This window comes from Camelus bactrianus, chromosome 18 (assembly GCF_048773025.1).
Source record: "Camelus bactrianus isolate YW-2024 breed Bactrian camel chromosome 18, ASM4877302v1, whole genome shotgun sequence".
Classification (NCBI taxonomy): Eukaryota; Metazoa; Chordata; class Mammalia; order Artiodactyla; family Camelidae; genus Camelus; species Camelus bactrianus.
The window spans coordinates 23,873,428-23,896,738 of NC_133556.1; the positions used below are offsets into that span (position 1 = coordinate 23,873,428).

Here is a 23,311-nt window from a genome sequence, read left to right on the forward strand (position 1 = left end):
AAAACCTAAATGAAACTTTTCATTCGGAGTGTTCTTATGACACTTCTCTTCTCTCCTTGGGCACTGACCACGTGCTAACTTACACCATCATTATTTCTGTTTTCTAGGCAAACTCTTTACTAGAACGTAAGCTTAAGCTCTCCAAGGCCAGGGACTCTACCTTGCTTATCTTTTTATCTCTCATAGGATCCATCCTGTGGCCAAGTTCATGGTAAGTGTCGTGTAAGTGTTTGTTGGTTTGATGATCATTATCTGTTCCGAGTGAATCATAAGCAGGCATACTGGAACTTCACAGAATTAAAAAAGAGGGACAGTTAGAGAAGGAAAAGATGAGGTTTTATTTTTCACACTTTACTGAATTTAAATAATTCAGTCCATCAGAAATGGTCACAGATTTTAGATGCCCGAAAGCCTCTGTGGTGTAGCAAGGGCCCTTCTGTTTCATATTGTTACATAGGGAAGACGTCTTCATCCTCGGTGTCGTGACATTTCCCCTCCTCTGGTTTTCTCTCTAATAAATGACCTGCCCTTTGGTTGTTTGTGTTGGTCAGACATGAACTTCATGCCCTAATATTTCTTTGAAGGAACACCACGGCTGACACCTACCCTACCGATGCTGACAGCACCTATGTTGAAGTAATGTGGGAACAAGCCTTTACGTGCACTTGGAAAGGCTTGTGCATCACCCCCTTCTAAAATGCTGCTTATGACTCTGATGCAAGGAGCTGGAGAAACACTAGTTTCACAAGGATGTTACGTTATTCACTACAGAGGTTCCTCATTGTGATTTCCTTTCGCTGTGCTAACATTTCTTTCATAGAGCTAAAAATAGCAGCTATAATTATCTACTATGGAAACAAGCTGTTACATGTAGATGGAAAGACTTTCTCCCCTGTGGGCTATTAGAACATGGAAGCGTCTAAGCAGCCTGAGAAGCACAAATTCTACATGTTTATTAAACTGTTCACCACTGATTTCACTCACTGCTTGTAACTTCCTTTCTCTGAAAGAACTCTGCCTAAATTTCTTCCATATATAACTATGTATATATATATATGTAATATGGAAACAAGATTTAGCCTTCAGACTTAAAGGCTTACTCATCTGTTGGCTGTTGGAACATCAATTACAGCAGATTTTCTAAGGAGCCTGAGAAATGCCACTGCAACAGGTTAATTACACGTTTGGCTACATGCTTCACTGAAGGTCATAACTTCCTTTCACTATAAAAACACTCTATCTAAAATTGGTTTTCTATAGCTAGCAACAACTGCTGTCTACACGTAACCTAGGAGCAAGACTGACGTTCATAGGGAAAGATTAACACACTCATTGCCTGTTACAGCGCTGTGTATAGCGAAGCTATAAGAAGCCTGGGAAGAAACCTTCCGTAGTCCTGTTAAACGATTCAGCACCCATGTAACTCACTACGTGTAACAGCATTCCTGTCAAAGAACACATGGCTGAAGTTTCCACCTTGTATCTTTACAGTCAGCTGGAAAGGCTTTCACATCCGTTCACCGTTAAAACACTAGGTAGGACTCAGCTGCCAGCCGCCCGACAAGCACGAGTCCCGCAGGCCTGGTGAGCTAGTCACCACTAGTGCCGCTCGCTGTTTATAACTTCCTTTTCCTGAAACAACACCGTGTCTGATACATCTTGCATGCATACAGCTAGTAACAAGTGCAATGTGTCTAACATGGGAACGAGATTTGACTTGCAGGCACAAAGGCTTTCTCATCTTTTGGCCGTTGGAGCATCAGCACTGCCAGCTCCCTAAGCCACCTGGGAAGCACCAGCCCTCCGGGTCCTCGCATGGCCGTCTGCGCGCGGCGCTCAGCGGGCGCAGCTGCCTCGCACTGAAGGAGCGCTGCGCTCTGAATTTCCTTCATCCAGCTGGTGACAACAGTTGTGTGTGTCTGCCGTGGAGTCTAGACTTCAAATGCAGGGTGAGAGACCTTCTCGTCTAGAGCCTATTACAACACTTTGCACAGCTGTGTTTGAAGAAGCCTGAGAATCATACCTGCTGTGAGTCTTTTTAAACTATTCTCTGCATTCACGACTCCGTGTGTGTAACATTTATCTGAAAGAACACTGTGTGCATGATGCCCGCCTGGCACCTGTGACATCATCTGTGAACAAGCAATATGGGAACGAATCTTCACATGCCCTGGGAAAGGCTTCTGCGTCCACTCACTGTTACAGCACTAGGCGGCACTCAGCTTTCAGGCAGTCTGAGGAGCACTGCACAGGTCTGTTAGACTAGTCACTGTGGGCCTCACTCACCAGGTTCCCCTCACTGAACGAGCTCTGTCTAGGATTTCTTTCATGTAGCTAGTGACAACTGTATGTATAATATATATGGACAGGACTGACTTGCAGGTGGGGTTACTTCCACATCCACTAACTATTAAAGCACTGGGTATAGAGAAGCTTCTGAGCAGCCTGAGAACATGAGTTTCGCGGTTCCTTTCATTAGCTTACTATATGCATCACTTAATTTGTATAATTTGCTTTCGCTGCAAAACACCGTGCCAAATATTTCTTTCATATAGCTTGTAACAAATTTGTATATCTCTAGAATGGGAACTAGTTTTTAACATGGAGACCTAGGTCTTTCACATGCATTTTTTTCCCCTAGAAACAATACCGTGTAGCTTCTAAGCAGTTTGTGAAACCCCGCTTTGTTATAGATCTGTTAAATATTCACAGCGTGTATCGCTCACTGTGTATAACTTCCTTTTTACTGAAAGAAACTGGGCCAAAAATTTGTGTAATATAGTTTGTGGCAATTGTGTAAATAATACTTAGAACAGGGGGATAAGGTTTTATGCAGAAAGAAAGACTTTCCAGTTCATTTGCTGTTGGAGCACTGGGCTTATTTAAGCTTATTAATAGCCTTAAAATCTCCAGTTTTACTGTTCTGTTAAACAATTCACTGCATGCGTGACTCACTTTTTATTTCTTTTCACTAAATTAACAATGTGCAAATAATTTCTTCCATATATATAGTAACAACCTCTCTAGGTATTTAATATGTGAATAAGACTTTATATGCAGATGAAAAGGCTTTCATATATTTGCTCTTGGAACGTGGGATTCTTGCAGCTTTTAATGTAACTGCAGAACACTAGTGTTACTGGTCTGTCTGTTGAGCTGTTCCCTGAACACTAGTGTTACTGGTCTGTTGAGCTGTTCCCTGCATGCGTCACTCACTACAGAGCTCCCTTTCACTGAATGGACGCTGTGCCAAAGATTGCTTTCACGTTGCTCATATCAGACATCTCTATGTAACCACTTTATTTACAAGTCTTCACATGCAATGGAAGGGCTTTGAAACTCATTGGCTGTAAGGACACAGGGCTTAACAGGGCTCCTCTCTATCCTTAGATTATAAAATAATAGGCTTTTACAATTTTTTTACTACATTCATCACACACTGGGTTAATAATTTTTCTCTCTGAAAGGACACTGTACCAATTTTTTTTAACAAGTTGTTTGTTTAAAACATCCATATGTAGATTTAATATGGGAACAGGACTTTAATTGCAGATAAAATGCTTTAGCAACCATTCAGTGTTAGAACACCGGGCCTGACACAGCTTCTCAGTCGCGCAGAGACACCAGCTCTACAGGCCTGGTAAACAGCTCACGGTGTTGCTCGTTTATTGGATGTACCCTCCTTTAGTTGAAAGAACACTGAGCCAGCGTTTTCTTACATATATCTTGTAATGAACAACTATATATTTAATACAGGAACCTCATAAAGATGTTGCAGGCAGATTGAAATCTTTTCACACCCATTTGCTATTAGATAACTTTCCTTAGCACAGCAGATAAGTGGCCTTTGGAAAACTAGTGTTACACACCTGTTAGTGGACTGATGACACACATCACTACCTTTGTCTAATGCCTTGCTCTGAAAGAACACCTTGCTGAAAATGGCTTTAAAATAGCTTGTAAAAAATATCTACGTATATATATCTAATATGGGACCAAGAGTTTATATGCAGATGGAAAGGCTTTCACATCCATTTCAGTGCTAGAAACACCAGCTTAGTGAAGCTTCTACCTAGCCTTAGAAAGACCTGTGTCACAGGGCTCCTGATCAAGTCACCACATGCATCACTCACCGTGTATAAAAATTCTTTCACTGAAAGAACACTGTGCCAGGACACTTTAACATAGCTTTTTACAAAATATTTTATTTACTTGTTATTGTATTATTTAATTATTTTATTTTGTTGGGGGCAGGGGGAGTAATTCAATTGATTTATTTTTAGAGGAGGTACTGGGGGTTGAATCCAGGACCTCATGCATGCTAAGCATGCGCTCTACCGCTTGAGCTATGCCCTCCCCTGATACAGCTTTTGAAGTCATCTGCATATATATCAAATATCAGAAAAGAGTTTTAAAACATTTTATTGAAGTATAGCTGATGTACAGTGTTGTATTAGTTCTGATGTACAGCATAGTGATTCAGTTAGACATATATATTCTTTTTCATTGCAGGTTACTACAAATCACTGAATATAATTCCCTGTGGTATACAGCAGAACCTTATTTTTTATCTATTCTGTACATAATGGTTTGTATCTGCCAACCCCAAACTCCCAATTTATCCCTCCCTCCCCCTTCTCCCCCCTTTAACCATGTTTCTTTTCTACATCTATGAGTCTTTTTGCTTTGTAAATAAGTTCATTTGTGTTATTCTTTTAGATTCCACATATAAGTGATATCATATTTGTCTTTCTCTGTCTGATTTACTTTACTTAGTATGATAATCTCCAGATCCACCTGTGTTGCTGTAAATGGCATTATTTCATTCCTTTTTATGCCTAAGTAATATTCCATTGTGTGTGTGTGTGTGTGTGTGTGTGTGTGTGTATGTATACACACACCACATTTTCTTTATCCATTCATCTGTTGATGGACATTTAGGCTGCTTCCATGTCTTGGCTGTCGTAAACAGTGCTGCTATGAACATTGGGGTGCATGTATCTCTTTGAATTAGAGTTTCCTCTGGATATATGCCCAAGAGTAGGATTGCTGGATCATATGGTAAATCTTTTTAGTTTTTTAAGGAACCCTCATACTATTATCCATAGTGGCTGTACCAATTTCCATTCCCAACAACAGAGTAGGAAGATTTCTTTTTCTCCACTCTCTCTAGCATTTATTATTTGTAGACTTTTTAATGATGTGGTGTGAAGTGATACCTCATTATAGTTTTGATTTGCATTTCTTGAATAATTAGTGATGTTGAGCATCTTTTCATATGCCTGTTGGCCATCTGTATGTCTTCTTTGGAGAAATGTCTATTTAGATCTCCTGCCCAAGTTTTGATTGGGTTGTTTGTGTTTTTGATATTGAGCTGCACGCGGTGCTTGTATATTTGTATAATCCCTTACCAATCGCATAGTCTGCAAAAATTTTCTCCCAGTTCCCAGGTTGTCTTTTCTTTTTGTTTATGGTTTCCTTTGCTGTGCAAAAGCTTTTAAGTTTAACTGGGTCTGATTTGTTGGAATTTTACTTGCAGACAGAGATGGTTTCACACCCATGTACTGTCAGAACACTGGGCTTAGCACAGCTTCTGGGTAATCTTAGGAACACTATTGTTACTGCTCTGTCAAACAGTTCACTCCATAGAGCAACCACTGGGTATGATTTTCCTTCACTGAAAAATTTCTTACATACAGCCTGTAACACATATCTGTATCTATCATATAGCTAAGAAAAAAATTAGAAAAAAAAATAAAAGCAAACTGACTCTTCCCTGCCCCTTCCTGCCCAGCCATATAGAAGTGCTTCTCCTCTTCCTTCTGGTCCCTCAGTTCTGCACGGCACTCACGCCAGCACCTGTAACCCTGGACTGACCGCACTCACCGCTGGCACACCTGCCTCCCCTACTAGACCTTGAACTTCTGCTCTTACTCATCCCTCACACCTATGTCCATTACATGACCAAGCTCCCTGCATCACAGACGAGTGATTAGTAAGTGACTTGCTTTCCCATCAGGACCGTGGGCAAGGGGAGGGAAATACAGCCTCCCGTATTCCCTCTTTTCAAGCACAGTCCGCGTGGTTTCTGGAACACATTAGTGTAAGTGTGGGCAAGGATATGATTTCTGCACCAGTCCCTGACCCATCGACAGTCCTCTAGAGACACGAGATGACAGGACTGGAGCTCCGAGCCTGGGATGCCTCCTGGGTACACGTAGAAGGCTCACCCAGGTGGAGACAGCTTTCTGGCCACCACAGGCACTTAGCAGTTCAAGAGAAAGAGCAAACCCCTGGTCACTCGGGGAGGCACTGTCAGCATCTCAGTGGCCCCCTGTTCTCCTCTGTTTTCTCTCACAGAGATGGTCTGCACTCTAAGCAGGCAGATCTGAGGACAGAGAAGAAAGCCACGAGACCTGAATCTTCCCCGCGATTCTCAGACCTGTCAGCCGTGCAGCCCCACACGTCAACCTGGGGCTGACCAGCCACCCACCTGTAAATGCGCAGTGGTCTAAGATAAGAAGAGAGAATGCTTTTTCCCCAGAGTCAAAACTAAGACAGCTTTGGCTACTGATTCTCATGAGGGAAATATTATCACAAGTTTACTTATAAGGAAATGAATATCATAGAATTTTTAAAAAGTAATTAATCCTTGACATTCAAAGTCACTCAGTTTCTTCCCTGATGCCAAATGCTAGGAGAACCTCCAGTGTTTTGACCCCCTTCCTAAACATCTGTGCCAGCCTATCTTCATTTTTACGCCAACTTTAATCAAACTAAGTGATTTCAACATATAGTTATGAAGACCAATGCTTTTCACGTCCTTCTGACCTCTTATTGCCTCTGCTGATCAAGACTCCAATCCCCGGTTACCCCAAATATCTGCTTATCCCATAGCTGAATGTAGCCAGGTCCTTACCCCCGTCAGGGTGGCAGACATCCTGATGGCTTGCACACGTCTCTGGCTCCGCACTCCCTCTTATAATTGTGTCATTAGTCTACACCTCGTAAGTATTTCAGATCGTCTCCATATCCTTTGATTTTTAAGTAATCTGTATTTCCCTCACTTTTCACAAGAGAAGTCACCTAACACACAGGTTAATCAGATAAGTTGAGGAAATTCTTCAGCTCACTGTTAGAAGATCTGAAAATATTTTTTCCCTCAAACCCTGCACTATTTACTCCTGATCTGACAGGAAAATTGAAGAATCGTATCTATCCTGGCGCATTCTTATTTCTCCAATTGTATCCTTTTCTTTCCTGCATTCTTGGGAACTTCATAGAAGTGAATACAAGCTAAGTATTCTTTAACTTGGTGTTAGAATATGAACACGTTAGACCCCTCAAATCTTCCTTGAACATCAGGCATCAGCATAAACACCATTCCTTACACAGAGTTGCTCTGAAGCCCACAGTCTGAGAGACTGCAGCTAAAATCCATTTAAAATATGGATCCTCTTGCTGCAAATTCTCTGCAGACCTGGTGACAGTCCTGTAAACAGTGAAGCCTCCGGCCAAAGGCATCAGGGTTACTTTGGGAGGCGTTTAGGACAGTAGCAGGATGAAAGGAGTCATCAGCTAAAGGAACTGCACCTGTCTCTAAATAGTTACCCTCACGAGGAGAAGCTGTGTTGCGGAGAGTATTTCTTGATTAGTTTTCTCTCTAAAGTGGGGGCGCCACTGTATTGCTCATGTGCAGTGTGGCCACCACTGCTGTCCTGTCGCCCTGGAGAGAAGCGGGCTCTTCTGTCTGTGCGCGACTGTGGGTTGGGTGGGAGGGGGTTGCAGGTGAATGGCTGGGGACTCACGCCTGGTGTAACTAGCAATATTGTAAAAGACTAGATTCTCATGGCTTCTTTCTCTTTCCTCAGCTGCATCTGCTCTGTTTTCAGAGCGCCCCTGCGTGAGAATACAGAGGAGGCCCCCTGGTGCTGAGTGCCTGGCGATGACACTACAGGTGAGAGGGGACTTGTCTTACTCCGGAATTAGTCCATCTTTTGCCAAATGGTCAGATTTTCCTTTTGGCCTGAATCTTCTGACGGCACCCAGGACGTATGAGTGCCAGTTACAGCCACCACCCTGTCAGTCCCGCGGCAGCTCAGGAGCCGATGTGAAAATAGTGCCCCCGCTGACGTTTATACGCAGTTGTTCTGGCCCCCACAAGGCGGTGGGACAGCTTTTCTTTCTGTTTTTAAATCCACTCCCTGGGCTCACTGGAGAGCTAGTCTCCCCGTTCATCATGTGAGTGACCGCAGTGGCCTTGGGCACGTGGTGACACAGCAGAGATGAGTGAGACAAGTTTCTGGACCAGTGGAGAGGCAAGCGCTTCGTCCGGTGAGCCCAGTCACAGGTGTGGGGTAGGGTGGGGGCTAGGGAAGGGAGAGAAATGAGGACTCAGTTATTCTTCCTGATTTTAAACTTATTAATGTTTTTATAGACTCTACTTGAACATTTTGATAGCTTCAATGAAAGATAAATAATATTCCATTCCCAGACTTGTTCACAGTAACTCTGTTTCCCTCTGTGTTCTTAATCTTTGTTCAAATTTGAAAATTGGATGCAATGTCTGCAGATGATTATTTTCTGAATTTTGACTGTGGGTAGAAGTATAGTGGACAATAAAAGGTAGGGTCCTGCTCAGCAACGTGACAGACTGGGACGCTCCAAGCTCCCACCCCGCCCAGTAACATCAACAGAACCACCAGCACCTGTCTGAGCCAGCTGGGGCCACCAGCCCAGAGGATCCAAAAATGGCAACAATTGTCTCTTTTCTGCTCCCACCCCTGCTGCTGTGGCAGGAGTACCAGTGAGCCCTGGGCAGGGGTATGTGTGTGTGTGATTTCTCCCTTCTTCCTGCCACCCCGGGGCTTGCTGAGGGGGTCTCCGTGCTTCATGAGAACAGTGGCCATGAGGCTGCCAAGGGGCCTGCGGCCTCTGTTGGCCTTGTGACTTTGGGAGTTGAGTGCACATAAGGTTTGTACGATGGGTCCAGGTGCACGGATATGGCTGCTCTCTTGGCTTGTACCTGCTGTGTGGGGGGAATGTCCTTCCTGGGGAAAGCGCCTCAGGGGCATGGAGAGAAGGGCTGCACTTGTGTAGGCTGCGGCCACCAGCCCCCGGCTTGGGCAGTGGGGGCAGCTGAGTGAATCGGCAGGGGCTCCCAGGATGAGGGAAGAGGTTGAGGATGTAGAGAACCCAGGCCTGCAGAATTGAGGTCCAGCTTGCCCCCAGTTGTCTCTGGTGGAGCAGAGAGGTTAAGGGGCTGAGACGCCAACTGCCTGCCTGGGGACTGCAGTCGGAGGGGGCAGAAGAGCGGGAGGTGTGGCCCCCCTTTGTTTCTGAAGACACTGTCTCTTCTGGCTCCTGACACAAGCATGTAGAGAAGCCTGTAGTCTTGTTTTCCACAATGCCATGACTATTCTAATTCCTTTGTCTTTCCGTGTAAGTTTTTTTAAAGTTAAATAAATGTTTTCTTTAAAAATACCACTGGAAGTTCTATAATTTTCTGTTTTCATTTAATAGTTCATCATCAGCATTTCCATGTCAGTACCTCATTTGAAATATACAAATTAATCAAAACACAAACTGATACTATTACACTGTGTGGACGTACTGGAATTTACTTATTTGGTTTCTCTTAATGGCTATACTTTCAAAATGTTCTGTTAGTATAGTAAGTAATACTGATATCAATATTCTTATTACACATATATTTGCACAAATTTTCCCCACACCCATTTGCTGTCATTTGTCTTTGCTTGTGGTATATGTAAAGATCAAGTTTGCTTCAAATGTATGTAGTCAAGTTTATCAATCATTTCCTCTAGCACTTCTGGGCTCTTTAAAAATGCTTCAGAAAGATCTCCACTCTGAAATTATAGACTAGAAATTGTACATCCATGTTTCCTTCCAGTACTTTCACAGTTTCACTTTTACAGTCCATGCAGCCAAAGCCCACGCAGAATAGTCAAGTCCACCTGGGTGCCCCACAGCATCTCCTGCTACTCTGGGAAACCCAGGCCAGGTGCTCTGAACTGCTGGTGTCCCTGGGAAATTTCACATCATTTTCAGGACTGGGAACCAGCCAGCACTGGCCTGGGAATCCCGTGGGGAGTCAGACCTTCCCTGTTACCATCCATAGCGGGGCAGCAGGCCTCTTGAAAACCTCTCCAGTTTCCCCTTCTGCCTCGGTCACACCGTGCCAACCCAGAGCTCTGAAGTAGACACCCTGGGGCTGAGATACGAGATACACAATAGGATTTGGGCTGGGATGAGGTCAGGTGTCAGGGTGACCCCTGTGCACAATTTCTCTATCAACTTAAGTGTATCTGATTGCAGATGATGAAGGAAGGTTTTAGCATGCAGGGTAGGAACCTATTCTACCCTGACCAACAACCTGCAGCAACCAACCTGGAAAGACAGACCGCAAATTCTGCAGTAAGAGTCTCTAATGGTCAGGGTTTAATCAGTGACTGACAGCTTCTCTATGTTTAATCCTCCTTTCTATTTAAAACCAAATGGGGGAAGCTTAATATGTTCTTCTAAGCATCAAGTAGGATACCCATCTTCTACAGGTTTGTCTCCTGATGTAGATTTCCCATGGGCAACCCCACCGGTGGCTGCTGCTGGCATCACCGCTCTTCTGTCATCCCCGTCTTTTGGGAAGCTATTAACTGCCATCTTGTTTGCTTCTTCTTGTCTCTGTTCTCTTTCAAGCCACTCTTTTGGTTTTTCCTGTTGTGAAACTTCTGTTTGACAAGTGTAGTAGTATTTTTTCCCAGAAGAGCTAATATGCTCAGACCAGTCACCTGCAGAACCATACGGTGCATTGGAAGCTTTGCTTGGATCATTGCTTGGATTAGAAGAATGTGGATTTGAACTATGAAGAGCACCGTGGTCATGAATTTTCTTCTAGAGAATAAACTGGTCCCACCATCCCTCTCTCTAACTTTGAATATGCACATTTTTGGCCTTACTCTGACCTGTGCTGTCACTGTATTTGTTTTCAGGACTATCAGATCTCTGCAATATTTTATCTGGTTGTGAAGGATCTGTGGTGTCTCGCATTTTTTCACGTCTATGGTCACCGCTTCTGGGGTGACTCTTCAATGAGTAAGTGCTGCCTTGGGCTGTGATGGCCTCAATGCCCTCCTGTGAGCGTGTGGCGGGGAGCGGGGAGGGGGCCCCCAGAGCAGGTGGGTGGTGGGGGAGCATCAGCATCTCCTCATTACTGGCGCCGGGCCCCTGGCCCATCTCCCTCCCCCAACACTACTACGCTCACTCTGGAGCCCGGGCAGCAGCGAACAGGGGGCGGGTGCAAGACAACACGGGCCGGCTCAGCCCGGTGGAGAGCGACTGCCTCCCAGGCCAGCAGCTGCCTCCTGGGTCTCTTCCTCCTCCCTGGGCTGCCTCTTCCCCTCCTCCTCCCGCCACCGCCGCTCAGGGTCCTTCTCCTCCTCCTCCTCCTGCCGCCCCCACCCCTGGTGCCACCACCGCCGCTCCACCAACTACATCCGGGCTCTTAGCAGGCTTTTTGATAAATTGACAAGCTCAGTAGTCCACTTATATAATGATTTAAATTTGCAGTTTAAAATACAACAAATTAAATGTAGCCAAATGGTATTGGAAATGAAGAGCAAGGTTGGAAAGCTTATGGCACCTAATTTCACAGCTTGCTAGAAAACTACAGGGATCAAGACAGTGTGGTGTTAGCATAAGGATGTGCATAAATTAGTGAAACAGAATACAGTCTAGAAATGTGTGAACACATACGTGGTCAGTTTATCTTGACAAAGGGATCAAAGTACTTCAGTGGCCGTGAGGGGGAGATGACCCTTTCAACAATTGGTGTTGGACAAATTGGACATCCAGAAAAAAGTGAATTTTGACCATTACTTCACACCACATATAAAAATTAATATTGAAAGTTGAACATTGACCTAAAGTTTAGACATAAAACCATGAGACTTCTTGAAGAAAACACAGGGGAGATATCTGTAGACTTAAGTACACATACAGTTCTTAGAACATAAACAGCATGAACCATGGAAGAAAAAGATAATAAACTAATCTATAAAAATTAGGTAAAGATATTGTAGGGGAAGTAAAAAGTAAGCCTCACACTGGCAGGAAACAATTGCAGGACTAGATATACTAAAGGACTGGTATCCAGAATGTATAAAGAATTCTTACAACTTAGTGCTAAGAACAAACAACCCAAAATAAAAACGGGCAAAGGATTTGAATAGACACTTCATCCAAAAAGGTATCTAAATGACAAATGAACAAAATTGTTCCCAATGTCACGGGACAGTAAGGAAATGAACACACACCCAACTGAATGCTTAAAATTACAAAGACTTAGAATCCTGAGTATTGGCAAGGATGCAGAGTGTTCTTGTGAAGAGAAACGAAAACTTGTCTACACATATGCTTTTAGCTTACTTATACACTAATGATCATGGCAGAAGTATTCATAATAGGTCCAAAGTGGAAGTGACCCAAATGCCCATCAAATGGTAAATGAATAAGCAAGTCATAGCATATCATACAATGGAAAAGCATCAAACACTTAAAAGGAACAAACTCCTGATGTAGGCAGCAGTGTGGAAGAATTACAAGTGGGCGATACTAAGTAGAGGAAGCCAGACTGAAAGTAATCCCCCTGAGCAAATAAAAAGCCCTCCGAAAAACAGCATGGAGTATGACTGTCTTCATAAAAAACATGACCCATGGAAGAAAAAGATAGTAAACTAGCCTTTATACGATTAGATCAAGACAGTGTGGAAGTAAAAAGCCTGCACTGGGAGGAAATGTGCATGTGGACTGCAGAAATGGCAGCTGTGTATGCGACTGTGCAAGTGGCAATGCGGAAATAAGCTAGGATGGCTTTTCTATTTAATTAAAAATTTTCCTTGCTTCATTCTTAATAATCCAAATCGATTATTTGCAGATCTCATTATGTTCTTTTACTTGGTAAAAATGTTTTCAGTATTACTGGCCAGCAGCCTAAAGTTAAAATAGATCATTTTCCCTCGAATATTTGATCTGTTTTTTGTCACACGTCCGTAACCACCTCTAATCATCACTCGGGGGCTCACATTATGCTGACAAAGTAATTGGTTTGACTAACGTTTAGTTTCTTGGGGTTCATCCTAACAACCGAAACTGATTTGTGAGAACACATCTCAAGTCCCAGATTTGGTAGATGGAGGGGAACTTTTGTTCTCTGACGAGTTATTCACGTCCATGTCTCTTACCTATTTGTAAAAACTGGCCTTCCCTGGTCATGCATCGCCCGCTCTGGCGGACTTGCCAGAAATACATGTTATCAGACCCAGAGTGGTTGTTAGAAAATGCTGAGGGATTAAAAATCACTCCTGCTAGAAAGTGAAAAACACATATTCTACTTAAAGTATGTCAGGGTTCTTTCACATAGAAGTTTGTCACATTACAGGATATTTTAGTTTGGAAAATTAGTTCCAGTAATTACTTCTTTGCAAAACTAATTCCTATTTTGGAAAATTAGACTCAATAATTACTTCTTATTAAAAATAAATCTTGCTATTTAATGTGAGCCACCCTAAGAGAAGTGAATAAGCCTCATTATGTGTTTTTGCCATTATTCTTAACAGTGTCAAAAATAAGTCCTGGAAAACAAAATCACACTGAAAATTAGTCTTAAAATGACTGTAGCTAAGAATAGCTTTGTTTTTCAAATGCAAAATGGGTTGATAAAGTTCGATAATCATTTTAATCTTTATATTTACTGCTGACTTTATTTTAATTTCTAGTTCTAATTCAGATTTCATTATATGATTAAAGAAAAAAGTGTGCATCACTTCTAATAAATGACCTAACACTTGATTTTGAAATTAAATTCAGTTATAAGAAAAAATTAGAACTTAATATTTTTATTCCTAAAAAGCAATTCAATATACAATTCTAAATACCTGGCCTAGAAAATTAATCAGAAATTGGGAAAATGGTTAAAGTAGAAGCGTGACCATTAAAACATTATTTATTATAGTGAGTAACTGTAGAGGCATAAATTAGTGAAACAGAATACAGTCTAGAAATGTGTTAGAGAAAAAGTTGAATAAATTAAATTATGATATTTTCATGTTATGAAATGATGCGCAATCATTAAAATCCGGTTTTGAAGCAGTTTTCATGATTTGAATATGCTTAGCATATAGCATTAAGTAAAATTTCAATAAGCAGAATATGAAATTATATTTACACTATAATTCTAATTACATACCCATAAAGAGACATGCACACACCTGTCAGACACTCACAAATAGAAACACGCACACACAGGAAGAAGACCAGGACACTATACACTGCAGCATTTTTTTAAAGTAGTACTTTGCATTTGTCCTTATTTCCTGAATTCTCTTGACTTGGAATCTGAATCATAGAGACAGTACTTTCCATTCGCCTTTATTTCCTCCTAAGCTTGCTTCACTTAGCATATCTGTATGCCTATATGCCTCTCTAATGGAGAAATCAATAAAACATTAAATCAACTTCCAAATCATTAGTTATTTAAAAAATTCCGAAGTTGATTATGTAAAGAAATATGTAAGAAGTAGTCTTTACCACAATTTTCAAATATTTAATGCAGTTTTTTAGCCTAAGTTATACCAAAACAAATTCTACAAGATTCTAGTGGTAAAATGTTAATAAATTAGTATTCAAAAATTTATTTGATGGATCAGACAAAATTCTGTAGAAAAGAAATTTAAGGAACAAATGTTCTGAGTAATTGAGATGAATGAGGTAAAACATACACGTAAGGGAGTGCCTGTCTTGTCTCTGGGAAGTCTGATGAGCTCCCATAAGTTACCCTCACTCGGGATAATAATAAAAACTAGCACGTACATGTTGCGCTTGCCGTGTGCCCAGCACTGTTCTAAAGCCTTTTACAAATATGAATTCATTTAAATTCTCAAGACAATCCTGGAAGGTAGTTATTACCATCAACTTTTTACAGAGTGGTCAAACTGAGGCACAGATAGGTCAAGTATTTTGGTCACCAGCTGTGGCAATTGTGGAGTCAGGGTTCCAGACCAGCCAGGCTGCCTTCAGAGCCTGCGCTCTTGACTCTCACACATACTGCCTCAGAGGAGAACTGGTCTCAGTGCTAGGGCATGTAAGAAAAGGACATGAATCAGGGTTAAAATTGTCCCAAGTTTGTATTTTGGAGACACATTGATCAGTTACCATCCCTTTCTTTTACTTTGTATGCATTTATTTCTGAAAAATGTAATCTCTTTTAAAGATGTCTTCATTTAATAGCAGTAGTAATAGTAACAGTGATAACATTTACTAAGAGCTCTGCAGATGGATGTCTTCTGCACTGTTCCCATGACAACTCAGAAACAGCCATGGAGGGGCCTGGTCTGCTCCCTGCACTGGGGGTGTCACTGACTGATAAGCCCGGCTTCCTTCCACTCTTTCGGGTCCACTGGGGGAGCTCACACCAGGTCACGCTGCTCCTAGTCCACGCCTGCTGCACTGAAGTCCTAGGGTCTTCCTGCCCAGTTCAGGAATGGGCAGACTTCACTTGGGCATTCCCTGCTGACCTGGCCACGAATTTCGGATTTGGGCAGAAGGCACCCAGTGAGGCTTTTCTCCCCAACATTTCCTTCACTCTCTCCTTTCATGTGCTCAGACCTGCGTTTTAGCAGACGGCGCCCCGCATTATGCTCTCTCCCCAACCACCCTTCACTGGTGTTTCCCCTCGGAAGGTTCTTGGCATTTGCTCCTTGGAGGATCCAAGAAAACATAAACCCTATGAAGTAGGTCCTATCACAGAGAAAGCAGCTGAGTTACGGGAAGATTTAAGAAACCATTTCACAGTTTACAGGAAGCGGTGGGGCTGGGGTTTGACCTGAGGCAATTTGATATCAAAAGTAGTTTTCTTATTGACATCAAAATGTAACGAAAGAGCTGAGAGATAGAATCATCACTGTTTTCTGCTGCCTTTCCTCCTCCCCTCTTCTCCTCCTCCCCTCCTCCCCCTCCTCCCCCTCCTCCCCCCTACTCCCCTTTCTCCGCCCCTCCTCCTCCCTCTTCCGCCTTTCTCCTCCTTTTTCTTCTCCCTCTTACTCTCCTCCTCCATCTCATTCTTTTATCCCCTACTCTTTTTGTTTGTTTGTTTGGGGGGGTGGTTGTTGTTGTTTACATTTTTTTAATTGAGTTATAGTCATTTTACAATGTTGTGTCAAATTCCAGTGGAGAGTACAATTTTTCAGTTATACATGAAAATGCGTATATTCATTGTCACATTTATTTTCGCTGTGAGCTACCACAAGATCTTGTATATATTTCCCCGTGCTATACAGTAGAATCTTGTTTATCTATTCTACAAATTTTGAAATCCCAGTCAGTCCCTTCCCACCTCCTGCCCCCTTCGCAACCACAAGTTTGTATTCTATGTCTATGAGTCTGTTTCTGTTTTGTATTTATGTTCTTTTTTTTTTTTTAGATTCCACATATGAGCGATCTCATATGGTATTTTTCTCTTTCTGGCTTACTTCACTTAGAATGACATTGTCCAGAGACATCCATGTTGCTGCAAATGGCATTACATTGTTGTTTTTATGGCTGAATAGTATTCCACTGTACAAATATACCACCTCTTCTTTATCCAGTCATCTGTTGATGGACATTTATGCTGTTTCCATGTCTTGGCTATTGTAAATAGTACTGCTATGAACATTGGGGTGCAGATGTCTTTCTGAAGTAGGGTTCCTTCTGGATATATGTACAGGAATGGGATTACTGGGTCATATGGTAAGTCTAGAACACTCCCTTACACCATATACAAAAAAAAATTCAAAATGGATCAAAGACTTAAACATAAGACAAGATACAATAAACCTCCTAGAAGAAAACATAACCAAAAACATTATCTCACATACATCTCAAAAATATTCTCCTAGGCCAGTCTACCCAAGCAATAGAAATAAAAGCAAGAATAAACAAATGGGACCTAATTAAACTTACAAGCTTCTGCAGAGCAAAGGAAACCATAAGTAAAACAAAATGACAACCTACGGAATGGGAGAACATTTTTGCAAACAATGAAACTGACAAAGGCTTGATCTCCAGAATATATAAGCAGCTCATCTGACATAATAAGAAAAAAAAACCAAACAAACCAATCCAAAAATGGGCAGAAGACCTGAACAGCAATTCTCCAAGGAAGACATACAAATGATCAATAGGCACATGGAAAAAATGCTCAATATCACTAATTATCAGAGAAACGCAAATCAAAACTGCAATGAGGTATCACCTCACACCAGTCAGAATGGCCATCACTCAAAAGTCCACAAATGACAAATGCTGGAGAGGCTGTGGAGAAAAGGGAACCCTCCTACACTGCTGGTGGGAATGCAGGTTGGTGCAGCCACTGTGGAAAACAGTATGGAGATTCCTCAAAAGACTAGGGGTAGACTTACCATATATCCCCTACTCTTACTTCTCCCACAAGCTGAGTCTACACTGGCAAGTCCTGTGTCCTGCGCGCTCTGCAACTTGGCCTTGGGTCTATTCCCTCCTCCCTCCTCCCTCCCTTTCCCTCCCTTCCTCTTCCTGACTTCCTTCCTCCCAGCATTTGTTTTGTTCTGCTCTGTGAGGAGGAGCACCAAAGGTTTGTAGTAGAAAACATGCTGCCTTACTTTGTGTATGTTGTGCATTTATAGAGTGTTGAAAATTTACAGTGTGTTGTATACATGAGGAAAATTATGGTGCAAAAATGTAACAAAATCATAATTATGATGAAGTATCAGCCAAATGTCAGATCGATGGGCTGGACTTTCTTGGGCAAGTCACTTTCTTTGCTAGATTTCCCTTCATTTGTTCCCTACATTTGCTCCAAATAATGCCTGTGGTTCCTTCCACTTCTCAGATTACAGGTTCCTACAAACAAATTTCTCTTTGTTTTCTATGAATCTGTGATCAATTAAAACTTTTCTGAACCTTTTAAAACCACGTTGACAGCTGTCTTTAAAAGGCAAGACCTCAGTCAGGAATTGCCCAGTTCGCACATTTGCAATTTGCACACGTGGCAGCCGTCGTTTGGTGAAGCGCCATCAGGGCGGGCCAGCAGCAGCACACAGACCACAACATGCTGAGGCAGGAGCCCTGCAGCGCCGCTGAGGTCACAGGCGCCACAAGCTGCCAGGCTCCCCGAGGGCATCCGCTGGAGCTGCTGAAAGCCCGCCTCTAGGGGACCCCCAGCCCCCCCGCTGTGCTCTCAGGCTGCTCCCCATGTCGGGGCTCCTGCCTGCTGAGGGTGCATCATCTCCCTATGAAGCCTGATTTACAGACGCGTCTTCCTGTAATGTCACACTGTGGTGTCACAGAGCCAACGGGACCGCAGCCTCATAACACACAGAATCTCTTCTTGGGATCCCACCACATATTGGGCTGTAAAGCCAACAGAAAAACAAAAACAAAGTCATGTCATGTTATTCAAGAAATAGAAGCAAATGCTATTTTCAAGTTTCCTACAGAAAGGCCAGTTTGCCATCTGACAAATGCTTGCTTCTGCTTACCAGGGTGTGTCACCCAGATGACATATTTATGTGAGAGAGAGTGTGCAAGTCTGCACAGTCTCATGGGACAATCTCTAGGCGCTCAGCATCCTGAAGGCAGGGCAATGCGTTCAGAAACAGAGTGAAATATTTTGATTTTTGTTTCATTGTAGAAAAATGATATCTAAAAAATACTATGATTTGCTTCTCTACTGAAAGCTTTTGTTGAATAGAAGGTTCACTGGAAATTTTAAACGACGGAACTAGAACAAAGTGTGTGATAAAAGCAAAGGGTGAGATATTTTATTCTGCCAAAAACAAAAGCAAAGAGTACCTGACTCTCCACAGGCCTGGATTAAATGTGTGTGTTATTTCAGAAATATCTGAATTACAGTAAATATTACACAAATTCACTACCAAGAAAATACAGGTTGAAGGTCACATGCTAGTGTATGGCAAATTTTGTTCTATTTTGAAGAAAACATTTCAATGATCACAGTGGTTTTACATGTAGAATCAGATAATCCTGAACCCATCGTTCAATATACTCAGGTTTGTGTCATTGAAAGCCAGTAAAACATTTGAAGGAAGAAGCCATCCATTGGCCAGCTCCTGCTTCTGACCTGACATTCATCACACCACACCCCTGCACGCTAGGTCTGCACTCACACCACCCTGTCGGAGCAGGCAAGTCTCAGGGAAGGAGCCATCAGCATTACCGTGACAGGCTGCAAAGAGAAGACAGATCTGTGGCCGGGAAAATGTTCTAATAGTCCTGATAGGCTTGTTATATACAAATAGCCTCCAGGTGGGAACTCTGCCACGAAGTTTTAGAAAAGGATGTTTTCTGATTGGCACGTGTTCCGTTCGGCATCACAGCATTTGATCTTGACAACAACTCTGCAGGCCGTAAAAAGGATTTCTGTGAAGCTACAGCACAGTTCCTGGTACATCATATGCCGTGAAAACACTACCGGCACCATTATGACTCCAATTTTGAATATGAAGACACTAAGATTCAAAGTAGTTGTAACTTAAACAAGGCCACATGACTCATAGGTGAAATAGCCGAGTCCAGGACCTCAGCCCCCCGACGTCAGGCACAATGTTCTTCCCATCACCCCTCCAGCTGTCCTGCTGCTCCACAGCTGCACTGGGTGACACTGAACAAGTCATGGTCTCATTGTGAGTAATGCGTACTGACTCTAGAGGTGAAGTAATTTTGAGAAATTACCAAAATTAATAGCTTGCATGGCATAATATTAATGCCACTATTAATGAAGCAAAATTAATTATTTTCAATCTATGCTTATTTACTATGTGCCAATTTTTGTGTTAAGCTCAAAAAACGAGCTTGAGATTAAATACACATATACACACATACACAGAGGCATTTGCAATTAGAAACGTATGTAAGGCAGAAGAACTAAGTAGACCTTTTTCCAATGAGGACGTCAGAGTGGCCAGCAGCCACAAAGAAAGATGTTCTACACCATCCATCTGCAGGGAAATGCAAATCAAAACCACAATGAGCTGTCACCTCACACCTGTAGAATGACTGTCATCAAGAAGACAAGAGACAACAGGCGCTGGTGAGGATGGGGTGAAAAGGGAAACTCAGACACTGTTGGTGGGAATGTAAATTGGTCCAACCACTATGAAGAACAACATGAAGTTCCTCAAAACATTAAAAATAGATCTGCCGTAGAAGCAAGCGATCCCCCTTGTGGATATATACCGAAAGGAGATGAAAACAGTGTTTTGAAGAGATATATGCACTCCCTGTCTATTGCAGTATTAACTCACAATAGCCAAGACATGGAAACAGCCTAAATGCCCGTCAGTGGGTGAGTGGATAAAGAGATGTGGCGTGTATACACAGTGGATGGTTACTTAGCCATGAGAAAGGAGGACATCCTGCCATTCGCAATGACATGGATGACCCTCGAGCACATTATGCTAAGTGAGGTAAGTCAGACAGAGAAAGACAAGTACTGATATCACTTATAGGTGGAAAATAAAAAAATCAAACTCATAAAAAATAGAGTAAAATGGTGGCTACCACAGGATGGGGGTAAAATTGATGTTGTTTTAGGGTAGAAACATGCAACAAGTAGTAAATAAGCCATGTGATCTAATGAACAGTATAGTGAATGCTGACAACAGTATTTACTATATTTATGCAACAGGATAAATAGCACTACAATAGAAACAATATTACAATATATATATGTATCAAAGTAACATGTTGTACACCTTAAATTTACAAAATCTTTTATGTCAAACATGTTCAATAAAATGTATGTAAGATAGAAACATTTCTAGTGTATTAAGAGAATAGCATAATTTTTAAAAATCACTTTTGTTTTACCACTTATATAGTATCTCTAAATATAGAAAATGTATGTGGTTTAAGTAATCTTTTGTCCTTTCTGTGTTATGAAGTTGTCCGCTGTTATTCTGAAACATATAATAAATCAGTGTAAAAATTAAGTGACTTTTTCACAAATAGAATGGTAATCAATGGTTCACTGTGTACTCTGCAAATGCGTTTTTAATGGTACATGTAATTGCATTAATACCAGAATAAAAATGTGAGGGGGAGATGACATGGAAATTTAGACTATTCATGGATGGTTTTGGTAAATTTTGTACAATATTTCATATCTCTGAGTATTTTGATTTGATCACAACTTACAGCTACATTATAAATAGCTACTCCATCCGCCTCTGCTATTTTTCTGTTCATTTGGCTGCAGGTTGTACTTACTTTTACTATTTCCTAAAAATTGCTTGATTCTTCTTGCAGCAGTTTGGCCTTCAGTGTCCGCTAACTTGATACTAGTTGGGTGGCCCTTGAGGAACTGACCCGAGTCAGTCATCTTCTTCAGGTAATAGCTTAAGGAGAGTCTATAGCTGGTGTGTGAGAAAAGGTTGAAGAAAATATTTCCCTTAAATACTCATTCCATTTGGACTCTAAAATTATTGTATATACTTTTAGTTTCTTTACGTGTTCCCTATATACATGCATTATATATTAATTTTTAAAATCTCAATTTAGAATTTAAAAGCCATTTTTTTCTTCGACTGGGGAATACCAGATTAAATTTGCCATAAAGTTTTCTTAAAAATAACAAAAGTGGGGAAGTTGCTCCCAACAAGTTGCAGGCCTGTAAGTAACGCGGGCGGCCCCGGGGGCGGGAGGGGCGCTGGGCCGAGGCCGCCTCCCCCCCCCACCCCAGGCCCTCCGAGGAGGCGAAGAGCCGGTGCCACCCTGCGCTCCGGGGGTGGCCCTGAAACGTGTCCACAGGAGAAAGCACTCACCTCTTCAAACCAGCTGTTTTTTCGCTGCTGGAAGCGGAAGAGCTGGACGAGAGCTGGAGGGGCGAGGAGGCGGCCGAGGGCCCGGCGCGACGGCCCACAGGCTTCCCTGCGGGCTGCGGCTCCGGCGGACACCCCCCGGGGGCTGCTAAGCAGGGCCGGGGACACGGGGGGAGCGGGCGCGGGGTCCGGGGGCTGCCCTGGGTTCCGCCTCGCCATCGCCCACGGCCGCCGGGCCACGTCCAGAGACCCAGGGTCAGTGGCTGTCCCCGCCGGCTGGGGTCCCCGAAGCCCGCTCCGCGGAGCCTCCGCTGCCTCTCGGCCCTGCGCGGCCCTGCAGGCCCCCCGGGACCCCCGGCCGCGCGCCGCCGGCTACGACCACCCCCTGTCTTGTGGCCCGTCATCCCGGGGCAGGTGCACTCGCTGCCCCACTCCGCCGAGCGCCGCCGGAAGGGCGCGGGCCGGCCGGGCTGCAGCGGGCAGCACCCCGTGCGCCTCCCCAGGCGCTGGCACAGGTCGACGTGTTCAAGGCCAGCGACCACCCGTCCCTGCTGCTGCACGTACTGTCGCAGCTTGCCATCAACTCTGACCTGTGCTGCAGCAGCCAGGACCTGGCATTCATCCTGCAGTGCCTGGTGCCCGACCTCCTGCGACCCCAGCGCCTGAGTCGCCAGCTTGTGTGCCCGGAGCGCGTCATTTGCTCAGACCTGGGCGTCAGCGGGGCGGTGCGCGTGTGCAACATGGCCTTGGAGAAGCAGGTGGCCGTGCACTACACCTTCTTGGACTGGTGCAGCCTGGACGAGGCGATGGCAAGGTGGCACAGCCCCTGGCGCCGAGGACACCTAGGATGTCTTCGCCTTCGGCTTCCCTGTGCTGCCCTTCCTGCTGCAGTTCAGCTTCCACCTGCACTTTGCACTGCGCTGCAGGGTGGCCAGCGCCGAGTACTGGGACAACAACCTCGGCGGTGATTGCAGCCTCACGTGAGGCGGGAGGAGTGAGAACAGAGCTGGATCCACTTCATCTGATACCCCAGGCCTGGGACCTGCGCCTCCACACGCGAGCCGCACCTGCCCTCGCTTCCCTGTCCAGCTCTCACATTGGACTGGCCCTTCCTCACAGCCCATCCGCAAACCGAGATTGTCTGACCTCACATCCCGCTGCAAGGTGTGCTGGCAGTGACCCATCCTGTCTTCTACTGGAATCATCTGTGTCACTTGGTCTAAAATGTGGCCTCAGGTGCCAGGAGGCAGAGCTGTGGCGGGTGCTGGGGTGGGGGGCTGGGTGGGTGGATGCATGGGCGCCGGCCCTCGGAAGAGGGCACAGGCAGGTGTTTTTGGATAGGCCTGCATCCTCCCACCTGTGGCTTTTGCATACATCCTGATTGGGTCTCTATGAATGAGCTGTTATTTATTATCATTGTGGGACCTTTTGCCCTCAGT

At 43.6% G+C, this 23,311-nt stretch overlaps 1 protein-coding gene across 1 annotated transcript; it reads right to left on the minus strand.

The window, feature by feature from the left end:
• Nucleotides 1-4,848: 4,848 nt before the first annotated feature.
• On the minus strand, nt 4,849-22,567 carry LOC123618564 (uncharacterized). The gene is made up of 3 exons (XM_074346314.1): nt 21,876-22,567; nt 21,322-21,467; nt 4,849-8,369 (listed from the first exon to the last, which is right to left on the minus strand). The coding sequence occupies exons 1-3, from the start codon at nt 22,274-22,276 to the stop codon at nt 8,083-8,085; spliced, it is 834 nt and encodes a 277-aa protein (XP_074202415.1). The 5' UTR covers nt 22,277-22,567; the 3' UTR covers nt 4,849-8,082.
• Between the last annotated feature and the right edge of the window lie 744 nt (nt 22,568-23,311).